Below are 14,673 nucleotides of genomic sequence, written 5' to 3'. Positions count from 1 at the left end.
CTTCGTATGAGTTTCAGTGCTTTGCTGAGCCTTCCTGTGGGATGCTGTGTTGTGCCAAGCTATGGAAGAGGCATATCAGTGAATAATCCTTTCATAGAGTGAAATAGGCTTGAACTTTTTTGCAAGCTTGTCCTCGGATGTTCACTGGAGATTTACTAGTAGTGTCATCTCTGAGCTTTGGTTTTCCTGTTCATAAAATGGGAATAATACCTAACTTAGAATCTTACTTTGAGAATTAAGTACCTAGAAACTCTTATTAATAAATTTGAATTTGGGTATTCTGGGTGTCCCAGTTCAGAGGCTGGGAATGGATACAGAACTAACAAAATCAGTCTGTAGGCTAATGGAAGCATGAACATTTCCCAGTGACAGTGTAAGAAGCCAGAGAGGCTAAAGAAAGGAAGATAATTAGACTAGGTGGAGGGACTTGGAGAAAAGGATCATGCATGTTAATTAAAATACTGACTTCTCCAAAGGGAGTTTGGAGAGTCTCAAGTCTACTTTTGGTACCTGCTGTCTTTGCCCCCTAAAGAGGAACCAGAAACCTGACCTGTCTTGAGTGCACAATTTATTTATTAGGGAGAGAATCCAAGGAAAAGTAGGGGAGGAAAAATGGGAAGAGGGGAGGAAAAGGCTATAAATATGCATAAGTGAGGACAGTACTGTGGGCTTTAGGCTTTGCTTCTTCCATTTGAAGTTCATCATAAATTTAAACAGTCGCACAGGGTGTGATTTCCAATTTATAAATATTAATATTAAAATCAGTTACATTTTAAAATGTATGCATGCATTAGAATGAATAGTTCTGCTGCTTACCAACTTTTATTTTAAAAACACATGAGCAAGCTCTTAACATTTGAAAATTGTCTGCATATTCTTATTTTTGCTTTTCCATTTTTTCTGCCCATCAGAGCATTATCTTGTATACTTACAGGTCTTAATCCCATCTTTCTCATATTTTTGCACACAAGGAAAAAATGGCACATTGTGATTAAAGTGTGTTTGTTGGCTTCTTAATAGAGTACAAAAATAACAAAACAAACACTAGCCTCACTGAATAGAGAAGTGGAAAAATCTACAATTAGATTTGAAAATTTCAACCCTTGTTTAGCATACAAAAATCATTAAGGATATAGAATACTTGAACAAAAATGACCACCTAACTTGACTTAATTTACACTTACAGGACATTGCATCCAACAACAAAAAAGAATATAGATTTTCTTTTTGAGTGTACATGGAACCCTCAAAATGACATATTATATACTAGGCTTTAAAACAAGTCTTGAAAATGTAAAATAATAGAAATTGTGCATATGTCTTCTGACCACAACAGAATTAAACTAGGGATTGATGCTAGAAAGACCCAGAAAAATTCCCAAATGTTTGGAAATATAACAACATACTTTTAAATAACTCATGAGTATAGGGCAAAAAAATCTAAGTAAAATTTTGAAAATATTTGAATGAAAATGAAAGTAACATGCTAAGTTTTGTAGAATATAGCTCAGTGTTAGAAATTTATAGCTTTAAGAGCTATATTTAAAAAGAAGAAAGGTACGAAATCATGAAGATTACATCTTAAGAAACTAGAAAAATAAAGAACAAATTAAAACCAAATAAGCAGGGAAAGGAAGGGAAATAGTGTGTGCTGAAGCCAGTGAAGTACTAAGTGGACAAACACAAGGCCATGTGTAAACCAAAGAGCTAGTTCTTTGAATGGTAAGATTGATGTCCTGGGCAGACTTAACAAAAACATTAGAATGGAAAAGGGAATATTACGTATCCAACAATTTCTAAAAGATTTTTTGTGAACAACTATATTTAACAAATTAGAGGCTTAAATACAATGGAAAAATTCTTCAAGGGACAATTACCAAAAGGAGAAATTAAAGACATTGAATTAGTAGTTTTAAAATCATTCCTTGAAGAAAACTCTAGACCTAAATGTGAATTCTATCAAATATTTAAGAAGTAATCATTGGCAGAACATTTAAAAATGAAGAGCATTTAATTTTTGAGACCAACATTGACCTTCAGGAAAAAAGAAAAACATGGCAAGGAAAGAAAATTACAGATCAATTCATTTACTGAATATACACAAAATCCTCAACAAAAATTAGTAAATTGAATCCAGCAATAGATAGTAAGGATAGTTTAGCCAAGCCCAGTTTAGGTCGTTTTCAGTAATATGAAGTGGATTTAATATTCAGAAAATAATATATCAGTATAAGAATATAAATTTTTGTTAAAAGTATTTCACAAATTCCAACATCCATTCATGATTTAAAATTATCAGAAAAATATAGAAGGAATTAATAGGAATTAATGTGACTTTACAGTTTCTACCAAGAAAGCAGCATAATGGGAAAAAAAAAAAAAAGAATATTCCCTACAACAAAGAACAAAGCAAGATGGTCCGCTATCACTACTTCTTTCCAGCATTGTACTAGATATTATGACACTGGTCAATGCAGGAAGAAAAAGAAGTTAAAGCCATACAATTGGAATGGAAGAAAAACATTCTCAGGTGACATGTCGTATACCTGGAAAAATCTAAGGAATGCTATCAGAGCTAATAGTTGTGTATATTAGCAAAGAACAATTGAAATCAGAATTAACTAGCAATACCATTTTCCAGGCATGAAAAATGTCGACAGTTGGACAATAAAAAAATGTGTAAGATCAGAGTAAAAAATGCATAAAGATGACAATAAATGAATAGAAAGATATATCAGGACTATGGACTAGAATACTCAACGTTAGTTCTCCCAAAATTGACCTGTGTCATAACAATCCTAATAAAAATTCCAGAAGGCTTTTTCAAATAGAAATTAGCACACTGGTTCTAAAATTTATATGCAAAGACAAAGAACCTAGAATACCTCAGGAACTTTTGGAAGAACAAAATTGAATATCAGACAATTCCTGATTTAGAGGCTTATTATAAGCCACAGTAATCAAGGCAGTGTAGAAAATGGCACAGAGATTGGGATGTAGATCAATGATACAGAATAGAGTATATAGAAATAGGCCTAAAACCCAACCACTAAATGGGAATCCCTGTTGTTCCATACCTGTGGTGGTGTCCCTGTTTGGGATTTTAGTCATTTAGGACTGCCTTGGTAGCTCACCATTCCAATTTGCATGTGCGATCCAATTACCCCAGTATCATTTGTTGAGAAGGCTTTTTCCCTTGAATTATGTAAGTGCCTTTGTTGAAAATAAGGTAACCATATTACAAGGGTTTATTTCTGCACTTGATACTCTTTTTATATTATTATTATGCTAACATCAAACTGTTTTAATTACTGAAGTTTTATGATATGGTGGGTAGTAGAACTCTTTAAGGTTTTTTTAAAAATTGTTTTTGCCAAATCTAGGTTTTTTACATTTCTGTCAAAGATTTCTGAATCAAATTGCCTACTTCTTTTAAAAGCTGCTAAGATTTTGACCAGAATTAAAGCTATATAGATCAATTGCCATCTAAACAATATTGAATAGTCTTATGATCCATGAGCATGATAACTTCCTCCATTTATGACTTTTTTCCTAGCATTATTTAGTAGTTTTCAATGTTCAGATTTTGAACATTGTTGTATTTCTAAATAGTTTAATTTTGAGTAAATTGTAATTGTTTTTTAAAATTTCATTTTCAGACGTTTCATTACTAGAAAGAAAAAAATCGAATTTTTTTTAACATTTTGTCTCCTGTGACATTGCTAAAATTGCTTGCCAGTCATAGAATTTTTGTATGACCCCAATTATTTTCTATATATACAATATTATATTTTCTATTAATAAAGCCACGTTTATTCCTTACTAATGCATACACCTTTATTATTTTTTCATTGCTTTGTTGCAAAGGCAAGGACACCCAGTTCATTGTGAATAAAAGTAGTAAGAGTGGCAGATATCCTTTAATTGTCCCCTTGAGGGAAGATACTTTATCTTACACCAATAAATATATTATCTTTAAGTTTTGGGCATGTGCCTTTTATCAGATTAAAGAAGTTAGGTTCTTAGTTTGTTGAGAGTTTTAATTATGAATGTTGAACTTTATAATTGCATCATTAAGGCGCTGGATTTTGACAAATTTTTTTCTGTTTCTAGTATCATACAGGTAGTCATATAACTTTTTTATCTTTAATACGGTGTATGGCATTATTCTTTTGGGGGGGGTTAAACCAATCTTGTACTCTGTCAATAAACTTTGTATTAGTTTAAAAAATTAAAGAAAAAGGAATGAGAAATAATTATCTGTTTTTTAGTTTGAAAAATAATTCAAATTTGAAAAATAATGACAGAGTACAAGATTGAAATTATTACAAACCCACAGACAACTTTGAGTTCCATCCTTGACTCTCCAACCCTCAGAATCAGGCTGATTCCAGAAATTAAGGAGGAACTGAAACCATTAGAAAAATATGCTTCCTTCTTCCAGTCATCACAGAAGCATTGAAATAGTTGGGGGAAAAAAATAAAGAGAAGAAGAGAGTGTTTCTTGGGAGAAGAAATGACATTTTAGAAGGCATGCTGGCAAGATTTCAAGTAATTGAAGTCCCCGATAACTAACCCAAGTGGGAAGTAGAGATACATGAGGAATCAAATTGCTTGGAAGGAGATATTGGAGAAAGCATCTCTAGTAATGTCTGGATTGTTATGGTTCAGAACAGACTTAGACTTAGAAAGGCTGAACTAGTCTTCCCTCAGATCTTGGCTCTCTGCTGGATTTCTCCATAGAGAGGCAGTATTAGGGACCATTGAGGAGCTAACCACAAATGAATAAGGTGAGGGAGACCATCTCATTAAGAATGGATCACTGTATCCCATGCTTCCAGGTGATCTAGGCATATGTGAGAAGACTGGACAAGAAGGATCAACACTGTATGTCAAGGTGAGGTAGCCACTTTCTGCAGAGGTAGAGATACAGATGCTACCTACACCCTGCAGGAACAGGTCTAGGAAATTACAGAATGATGAGGCACACTAAAATAAGACCCATTGAAGGGGAGCCAGAAAAAATAAAGTGTGCACATCTGGATTGTTGATCAGTGATGAACACCTTGACAGTGGGGCTCAGGAAGTGGCCCTGGACAAGATAGTCTAATGCTTTGGGCAGTCCCATGGTGTACTGATTTTCTCTCTTCTAATCTGAGAGAAGCAAAACATGTTTTCCAGAAAGAAAAGAATAGAGAAGGGCTCACATACAGCAAACATACCAGACCAAAATGAATCCAAGAAGAAATGAGTTTCTTAAGAAGCTATTAAAATAAAACAAGCTGAGCCTTCCTGAAATCAAAAGAGGAACCACAGTGGAAAATAAAATGTTAGTGCCAATATATATTTACTACATAAAATAAAGTAGCAAAATGAATACTACTCAAGACCTGGAACAATTGAAAACCCCAAGGGAAAGCAAGTGTTTTCAGGAGCATCAGGTTTCTGGTATTCAAGAGTCATGTGGGGCCACACCTTCAAAAACTTAATAAGCTGAAGATGATGCTTCTCTTTAAAAAAAAAATTCAGGAAAAAGGAAAAGAATATCCCTAAGGATAATGTTTCCCTAAGAGCTGCAAAAATGTAAGGAGCCAAACAAAGTCCAAGACAGCAGCCAATGTGGGACAGGGCTGTAAATGGCTGCACACTTTAAAGCTAGTGGATGACATATTGCCAAATGCACCCCACCTTCAGCATAGCACATTGGTCACAGAAAGCAGAAATTGAGATGTTGCAGATATTTTTAAGGCAAAGAAATGCACCTTAACCCTAGTGTCTGGGACTACCGCCATTTAAAATTCCACATATTTGCAAGAAAAATATTAGGTACTTCTGACATGTCATGTGCTATACTATATGTATGCTTATATTTATTTATGATTACATTATCTAAAGGGGTTAGACACTAATAGCATTACAACTTTATAGATGATGGGGCTAGGGGGGTGAACTGCCAGCTTCTCCAACACCCAATCTGAGATCCCTGAGACAACTCATGACCAGCGATCACTCCCTACCACTTTATCTCTATGAGCAGTTCACTTCTTTCATCACTCCCTTTCTGTCTGGAGAACTTTCTGTAGTCATTCTTTGAGGGTAGGTCTTTTGGGGACAGACTTTTATAGGTTTCCTCATCTAAGATTCTTTCATTCCGTCTTCATTCTTAAAGGAAGTGATAGAAGAAGTAAGTTCATAAATGAAGGAACTATTACCATATCATCCTTCTGGTTCTGAGGTTGCTGGCCGGTGTACTCCCTCTTCTCTACCTTTTGGTATCTTCTTGTATCTGTTTATAGATAATGCCCATGGTTTCAGCTATACTTAGTAGGAAGTCATAAAGAAAACTATTTCTGCTCCATCTTTATGGATGAAGAAATTAAATGCCAGGAATTTTTATTACTGTCACCCATCAGAAAGAGAAACATGGTTTTGAGTCACAGGGTATATGGGAGTGGGGGAAGCTATCCATAACAGGAGCATGGAATCCAGCAATATGGCAGCAACTCAGAATAAGGAAGAAAGGACTTCTAAGTGATTCCCTGTCAGGGGTTACAGCTGATGGGTGAATTCAGAAGAGTGGTGTCTGGGGTTTCATTTGGAACCATCTCTTCCTCCATTTTCCAAAAGTTCTATTTCCTAGCAAATCTTCATTAAGTCCTTATTATACATAAAGTCATCATACTAGGGAATGAAGGAGATAAATGTTAGGCCACTGTCCTTGGGGCCAAGGAGAGTAGGAGCTTTCCCTTTGGTGATGGTGAAGGCAGAGCCCATAATCCATGCAGAGTTGCTGTGAGAGTCTACGCATTTGGGAGCTCTATAGTGTGGGGAGGGCAGCCATGATGGGTTGCTGAGTCACTGTGAGAGGACCCTTTCTCACTGAGGAGGCAATTGGCTTGGTCCTCTAAGCTCCACGCTCTGCTGCTTGGGTGAAGAGAAGCACTCTCCTTGCGGGCATAGGGGGTTCTTGGTGTGGATTCTGAAGGAAGCCCATGGACTCTGGCCCATGTAGTGTTTGTGCTCCTGTCTTCCAGAGGGCTGTGATTTGGAATCAGCTCACAGGCTGTTGTCTCTCACCTCCATGGTCCTCTTCATCCTCAGTTCCTTCAGAGTTACTGAGCCCAGAGTCTCTAAAGCACAAAAGCCAGTGGAGCAGAGACAAGGGCCTCACCATATTGATTCCACTCTGTTCCTTCCCAGTGCCAGGCCAGCAAGAGTGACTCAGCACAGAGCCAACCCTAACAGACTTGGTGCATATCTTATTGGGTTGATGGAAAGCATGGTGAGCATTTCACACCTTGAACCATGTTAACTTTTTCTAAGACTCATCTGCCATAGGATCCTTGAAGAGGAGAGATGACAAGGGACCACATGATACCACACTATTTCTATTCCTCTAGTGAGAAGGATGCTGCTAGCTGTCCATAGCATGGGCTGACCTGGGCCAGTACAAAAGGGACAGCAGGGGACTGGGGGAGTTCTTCCTCTCATTCTCTTTTCTAGCAAATGCCAGTACATCTCCCCAAACCATCGTGGCCTGAAATCTTAAGTCTTTGTGTGGGTTGATATCCTTCCGTTCTCCCAAGGACAAATTAATGTCTCGGCCCTTGACTCTCCCAAGCCTCCTCCTGAGTCTCCATCCCACAGGATGGTCATTCTTTCTAGGACTGTCCTGCAGCTTGCTAAGAAGCTGCAAGTGTCAGGGCAGGAGCTGCTCTGGTCTAATCCAGAGCTGTGGGGACCTAAAGAAGGCGAGAGAAGTGGGGAAACAGGGAGTGAGGGCAGGATGGAGAGACAATGAGCCCTTGCCTGTAGGCACTTGGAGGTTGACGAGAAGTGAGCAGAGGGAGGGCTCCGCTTGGTGAGCTCACATGCCAAACGGCAGTGTGGGGGCGTTATGCAGGTGGTTTGGGATGTGTTGAACTGGGAATGAATGTGGAGCAGCCACACAGAGTGTACCTGAGCTCAATGATAAGTCCAGCTGGAGACAGAGATACAAAGCAGTGCAACAGCCCTGGGCACCTGGGGTCCCCAGGAAGGGTGGACTTAGCAGGGTTTCCCACCTGGTTTAATCCCACACCTGACGCTCAAGTTGATTTTATTTTCTGTGTTTTGTATCATGAATATAATAGTGATGTCAGTAACTATTTGGAGGCTGAGCCCTGTCCCCAAAATTCATATGTTGAAGTCCCACCCCCAGGACCTCAGAATGTGACTGTCTTTAGAGATAGGGTCCCCAAAGAAGTGACCAAGTTAAAATAGTTTGGAGTGGCCCTTCCAATCTGACTGGTGTTCCCATGAGAAGAGGCACTCAGGACACAGATACGCAGAGAGAAGAGACCCCACGAGGACAGAGGGACAAGCCAAGAAGTGATGCTCAGGAGGAGCCAGCCCTGCCATCACTTCAGCCCTGCCATCACCTTCAACTTGGACTTCGGCCTGCAGAAGTTTGAGAAAACCAACGTTTGTGGTGGCAGCCTCCGGGTCTGGGATGCTCTGTGTTTCTGTGGTTGCAGCTCTAGCACTGACACATTGGCCGATATTGGACACAGGACATCACATCCTGTATTAAGAACTTTACATATCAACTGTTCAGCAACACAGGGTCCTGACTCAGAGTGCAGGCTACAGCATGACAGCCATGTGGCACCCCAGCCTCTCCCAGGGGAGGGTCACTCCACCTCTAGCAGGCCTTCCACTCTTCCTGCTTCCTGGGCCAATTCTCCCCCAGATTCTCTCATGACCCTCCCTCTCTTCTCATGGGCCATGTCCTCGGTGAACTTTCTGGGTCATCCAGTGACCTTTGCCCCAGCCTGTCACTGCCCCCTTACCTGCTGGGCTGTTCTGCACACTTATCATTACCTGGCACAATGCCCTTTGCAAAAAAGAGAAAGTGCCAATGAGAGTAAGTGCTAGCGCTGAGTGTCAGGCACTCGCCAGCATGTCGTTTATTCTCTTTCAGGTGCCCAAACAAGTGTGGACACATGGTTACTTTGCTTTCCACTTTGCTGTCTAGAGAAAGAGGACCCATGAGTGTTTCCCAGGTCACACGGATCAGGAGCGAGGAGTGGAAGCTGGAACCCTGTCAGAGCCGCACTGACAGACACGTGCTGTGAAAAAAGGCCAGGTCCTGCTCCCTGGAGGCCAAGAGGAGGAATGGGAACGTGTGGACATGGCTTCCCTCATTCACATTCTTACACCCTATATTAAGGGGAGCAGGATTTTGCCTGTTTTGTTCTCTGCCATAACGTCCTTGCTAGAATAGTACCTGCAAATCTTGGGCTCTAAAAAGAAAATACTGGAGAGAGGAAGGGGGGTAACAGAAGGGAAGGGCAGGTCAGCAGGTGGGAAGGAGACTTGGAAGGGCAGGAGAGGGAGGGGAGGCTTTCCTCCATGGTAGGCATGGTTCTGTCACCACGAAGCTACACAACATTGAGCTACGTGTAAAGTCTTGTGAAGCCACCCCACCCTGTGCCTGCATTGCTGTCTAGACAAGATTCTCATGCCCCACTGGCCTCTTGAGGGTCTTCCGTGGGTGCGGACGCAGGTGAGAGGGGCTCCTTGTGACCAGCAGAGAAAACAGAGTGAGCTGCTGCCCCTCTGAGAGCCCTTGAGTGCAAGGACCGTGCCAGCCTCAGCTCTATAAAGTGCCCCGGTCAGAGGATGAGGGTGGACAGTGCTCTTCCTCTTCATCCCAGGAAGGGCCAGGAAAATGGCCCTGGTCCTGTGGGTCCTTGGCCTGGTAGGCTCGGCCTGCTCCGTGTCAGCCAACATCTTTGGTGAGTTCTCCAACAGAGTCCATGGAGCAGGGGAGGGGAGGGAGATTTCCGGCCCCGAGTTGGTTGGCTCCACTCCGCCCAGGGCATTTAAACATGTGCCATCTGATTTAATCCCCACACAGAGGCCGGCTGTGTGCAGATGGAGACACAGAAGTTCAGAGAGGTTACCTGAATGGCCCAAAGTCACAGAGATGTGACTGGTAGAGAGGAGATGGGAAACTAGATCTTCCCAGTTCAATTCTAGCTCTCCTCACCCTACTCTTATGCCAGATTTTTGACACTGGCATTAGATTTTTTATCTCGTTAGTTACCCCACAGTCTATGTCAAGCATTTGAGTATTTGAGAAGTCACTATCAGGCAGTAGAAAAAATAATTTCCCCGAGGATTGGACTGGACCCCGGTTACATCACTGGGTCAGCCACATGGTGTTTGACTTTGAACTGGTGCCAGCCCTCGGTGCCTTCATTATGAGTACTCAGTAGCACTTCCAGTGATTTGGCTGTGATTCCTGAGTAAGATCCCCCTGTTACAGGAGCTGTCAATGAGGAACAGGCTTGTGGAATCTGTTAGTTCCTCTGCACTCTCCTGTGTGTGGACAGGCTGCCTCTGCAGGGAGTGGCTTGACAAGTTCAGGAACAACTTCCTGTTGGCCTTCTGACCTTAACTCACCACTGAGAGTGGGGTCCTGGGTTGGGTTTATTCTGGAACTCTTCCTTCCCAGCAGTTAACCTTGGGGCAGGTTACTTTTGATGCCGAGTCTTGGTGCCACATGGTGAGTAGAATGTTATGGGTCACTTCCAGGGGAGTGTGGAGGACCCATGAGCTGATGTCACCCTGGGAAGAGTAGGAGCACTGTCAGTATGCAGCAAGGCCGTTATGATTCATGACGATGCTGCTAAAAGCATCTGCACTTCAGGACCTCTCTCTGCTGCTGGAGCCCCGCCTGTACCCCCCTTTCATGAAGTACTTCCCTTTGCTTAGAATACCAGGTGGATGCCCAACCGCTCCGACCCTGTGAGCTGCACAGGGAAGCAGCCTTTCTGAAGCGGGCGGACCACATCCCCCAGTGCTCAGAAGATGGTGGTTTCCAGTAAGTCTGACTTCATGAGCTCCCACTGAGCATCTTGCACTAACGCACTCACACAGCTGTGCCCTCCAACTCCTCAGTGTGGATGAGATGTGGCCCCATCATTTGGAGGGGGCCTCTTCTCTCTTCTCCAGGACATCTGACCTGGAGAGCCCCAATCCAACCCTCGCTACTGACCGATCTCTTCTCTCCTTGCCAATATTTTTACTCTGATTGCTTTACTGATAAGTGTGTGGCCTTTTAATAAAGAGAAGGAGGGAGCTCCTTGGTGCCTCCCCTGCTCCCAGTGTCTGTCCTCACAAGGAATCTGGGTAGCAGGAAGCAGAAGCTAGCTGGCTTTCTGTGTCTAGGTTCGCCTCTGGCCCACCCTGCCTGGCTCTCAGGGCGGCTCTGGGCTGCCATGTTCCAAGTGAACTCCCCTCTGGAAAGGGTCTTGGCCACTGTCCTAACACAGGCATGGGCCCTGGGAGTGTCGATGTGTAGTGCAGGGGGGAGCTAGATACCTCTTCTTGCAGATTCCTCTGAATGAGCATGCCACCTGTGTCCCCTCCGCTCTTGCAGTCACGCTGAGTGAGGGGAACTCTGTCTACACAACTGTGTTCTGACACACTCATGTGAGAAACACCCCCAGCGTGGTCTTGCACTCTCTTCACGTGCCTAGCCTCACTTTGTACACTCCCCAGAGCGTGCAGAGATCTGCTAGTCCAGGGCTAGGACCCCTGGGGACTCCAGGAGGCGAGGAAGGAGGAAGAGGGTGCCTCGATTCTGTCGGCCGGCCATATTTAGGTTCCCGGTTCCCGCCTTTCTTTTCTGGCCACTTGTAGTTTCAGGTCTGCCCCGTCCTCAGGGCTTGGTAGGTGCTCTTCTCTTCTCCTGGGCACCTTCTCTTCCACTGTAGCCACCGTATGAGTCTTGGCTTAGCCATCACTTCCCTGGGAACAACCCATGCCTGGCCTGATCCCACCCAGTGCATCCCCACATAACCAGCTGGCCCCTGGCCCCAGCAGGTGGGACCCAGCCTGTGGCTTTGGGAGCCTATCATAGTGACACCTCCTATGTCTCTCCACAGGACTGTCCAGTGCCAAAATGATGGCCGCTCCTGTTGGTGTGTGGGTGCTGATGGCAGGGAAGTGCCAGGCAGCAGGCGGCAGGGAAGGCCAGAGGCTTGTGAGTGTGGACCGGGCACCCAGGGATCCAGGGCCTTGCCAGGACTCCTGGTGTGCGGAAATCAGCAGCGGACTGGGGGCAGGGGGCAAAAGTCTGCCCCGGGGCTGCTGGCTGCCCTGGTTAGAATAAAAGCCCCTGCATCCACACAAGGCCCTGTCTCCTGAGGAGCTCTTTGGAAATCAAATGAGACATTCAAATCACCTGTTCAAAAAAGGTCCTCCCAGGTGCCAGGAGCTGAGCCTGGTGTCGAGGGAGCAAGAGTGAGAGACAACAGGTGCCCTGAAGCCATACAGTACAGGGAGCGTGTCTCAGAGGGAGCATGGCTCTAGGCTTTGGGACTTGGGCAAATGCTGTGTAGTAAAAACGATTGCTATGGCAAATAGTCGAGGTTGTTTGAAGCCAATCACCTTAGAAAGTGAAGTGGGGCCTGAGAAAGCCCCATAGCCACGTGACACTAGAGCCCCAAGCTGAGCCATTAACCCCTGCAGAACAGCTTTCTCAGGCCCCACTTCACTTTCTAATGTCAGTGGGCTGGCTCCTCGCAGTCAGGTGGCATGACCTTGGCTGGGCTGCAAGCCTTCACTGAGCTCCAGCCCCTCACTGCAGCATGAATATCCATTCTGCCTTCTGGTGATGTGAGGATTGAACACAAGCATTTAGTAGGGATTCAACAGGGGGATGGTGGTTGGCCTCAGTTGCTCTCCCTCAGGGACCTGGAGGAAGGCCTTTCAAATCTGTAGATTTGGAATGTGAGGCACAGAGTGGTGGAGTAGCTTCCCAAGGTCACACAGCTAGCCATGATGAAATCCACATCCAGACAAGCTCTGTTAACAGCTGGCCTGAATCTCCCCTGCAGTGCCAAGGCCAGGGAGCATGCACTTGATCCCTGTGGTTCTAGTGAGGTCTTCCCTGCTCTGACTCAGATCACAGGATGCTAGAACCCTCTGAATGAGGGTCCTGGGGTTGCTGTCTCCCTCTCAGCTGTGTCCCTTGGGGAGGGAGCAGCCATCTCCATGGCCTTGGCCCTGGACAGATGAGTGCCCTGCAACACTGCTCTGAGGCTGTTCTTGTCCCCTAGGTCTGTCCTTCTGCCAGCTGCACAAGCAGCAAATCTTGCTGAGCGGCTACCTCAACAGCACGGCCACATCCTACCTCCCTCAGTGTCGAGACTCAGGGGACTACTCGCCTGTGCAGTGTGACCTGCAGCAGGTGCAGTGCTGGTGCGTGGACGCAGAGGGCATGGAGGTTTACGGCACCCGGCAACTGGGGAGGCCAACACGATGTAAGTCTCAGGGGGCATCAGCACCCCCAGGGGTGGGGGCAGTTTTCCTCACTGTAAACCAAGCCCTTCAGGTCTGACAAAATGGGCAGAGAACCAGGTCCTAAGAAAAGGAAAGCGTGACGAAGGCAGATTTTATTCCAATACTTCACAAGGTAGACGACCCATGCTCTCTGAAGCAGAAGTGGGATTCCAATGAGTGCATGTGAGTCTCCTGGTGCGGGTCTTAGTCACTGTCGGGGTCCTACCTGTCACACAGGCAGGATCAGCACACGCATCTCAACTGCAGAAACACACGCACCTCCCCGTCCGCAGGAACTTGACATTTTTTCCTGAAAATGTTTAGGTCCAAGGAGCTGTGAGATAAGGAACCGTCGTCTTCTCCATGGGGTAGGAGACAAGTCACCACCCCAGTGTTCTGCAGATGGAGAGTTTATGCCCGTCCAGTGCAAATTTGTCAACACCACGGACATGATGATTTTCGATTTGGTCCATAGCTACAACAGGTAAGGGCAGCCATCCTCTGGGGTCCACTCATCACCAGACCCTTGCTGGATGAAGCTCATACTCACATTGGGAGCTGGTGGGCCCATATGTCACACACCCAGCCTGGTGAGGAGTGAAGAACTGCCTACAGCTACAGCATTTTTAAGCAAGCTGGCAATTGCAATTTAAAAATATATATATATATATATATATATATATATATATATATATATATATACACACACACACATATATATAGTATAATTTATAATTGCAATTATAAAATATATATGTATATATATATTTATTTATATATATGTGTGTGTGTGTGTGTGTGTGTGTGTATTTCTTCTGGCCCAGCCAGCCTGTAAAAATTACAATACCAAAATGTGGGACACATGTACTAAGTGCCTGCTACATTACTTTCATTGTAGCAGAAAATGGGGGAAACAAAACCGATCATTAAAAAGTGGATAGCTGAAAAAATGTATATATGCCATAAATATTTCAGCAGACATTCAGAAGAGTGTGTTAGAGCTGGGACAGTCAACTTGGAGGGGCTTCCATCTCTATCAGATTATGTGACAAAAGTTTTAAAATCCAAGTAATATAGCATGATTCGATTTTTAAGAAGGAAACAAGCAAAAAGATCCTCTGTATGTGCTTATATAATTATGCTAGTGTCTGCGTAGGTCTGCAGGGATAGAGATTTGAATAAGCACACTCCACATTGTTAGCATGGCTGCTCTTGAGAAGGAGTTGGAGGTGGGCAGAAGGAGGGTCAGCAGAAAAAGACAAAAGAAAGCATGTTTAAAAACATGGATATAACTATGTTTATGGGGTTTTGTGAAGAATGCTTATGTATGCACTTATG

The 14,673-nt window shown here is 43.9% G+C and overlaps 1 protein-coding gene across 1 annotated transcript in view; it reads left to right on the top strand.

The window, feature by feature from the left end:
• The first annotated feature begins 9,712 nt into the window (after positions 1-9,712).
• The window catches only part of Tg (thyroglobulin), a 213,923-nt gene continuing 208,962 nt past the window's right edge, over positions 9,713-14,673 (top strand). The window contains exons 1-5 of the mRNA XM_027950368.3: positions 9,713-9,779; positions 10,762-10,870; positions 11,937-12,034; positions 13,113-13,316; positions 13,660-13,819. Coding sequence (XP_027806169.2) covers positions 9,713-9,779; positions 10,762-10,870; positions 11,937-12,034; positions 13,113-13,316; positions 13,660-13,819 — 638 coding nt within the window. The remainder of the gene's footprint in view (positions 9,780-10,761; positions 10,871-11,936; positions 12,035-13,112; positions 13,317-13,659; positions 13,820-14,673) is intronic.

This window comes from Marmota flaviventris, chromosome 15 (assembly GCF_047511675.1).
Source record: "Marmota flaviventris isolate mMarFla1 chromosome 15, mMarFla1.hap1, whole genome shotgun sequence".
NCBI lineage: Eukaryota > Metazoa > Chordata > Mammalia > Rodentia > Sciuridae > Marmota > Marmota flaviventris.
Note: the sequence above shows the minus strand (reverse complement) of the source record. Positions and strands in the feature narration are given on the sequence as shown.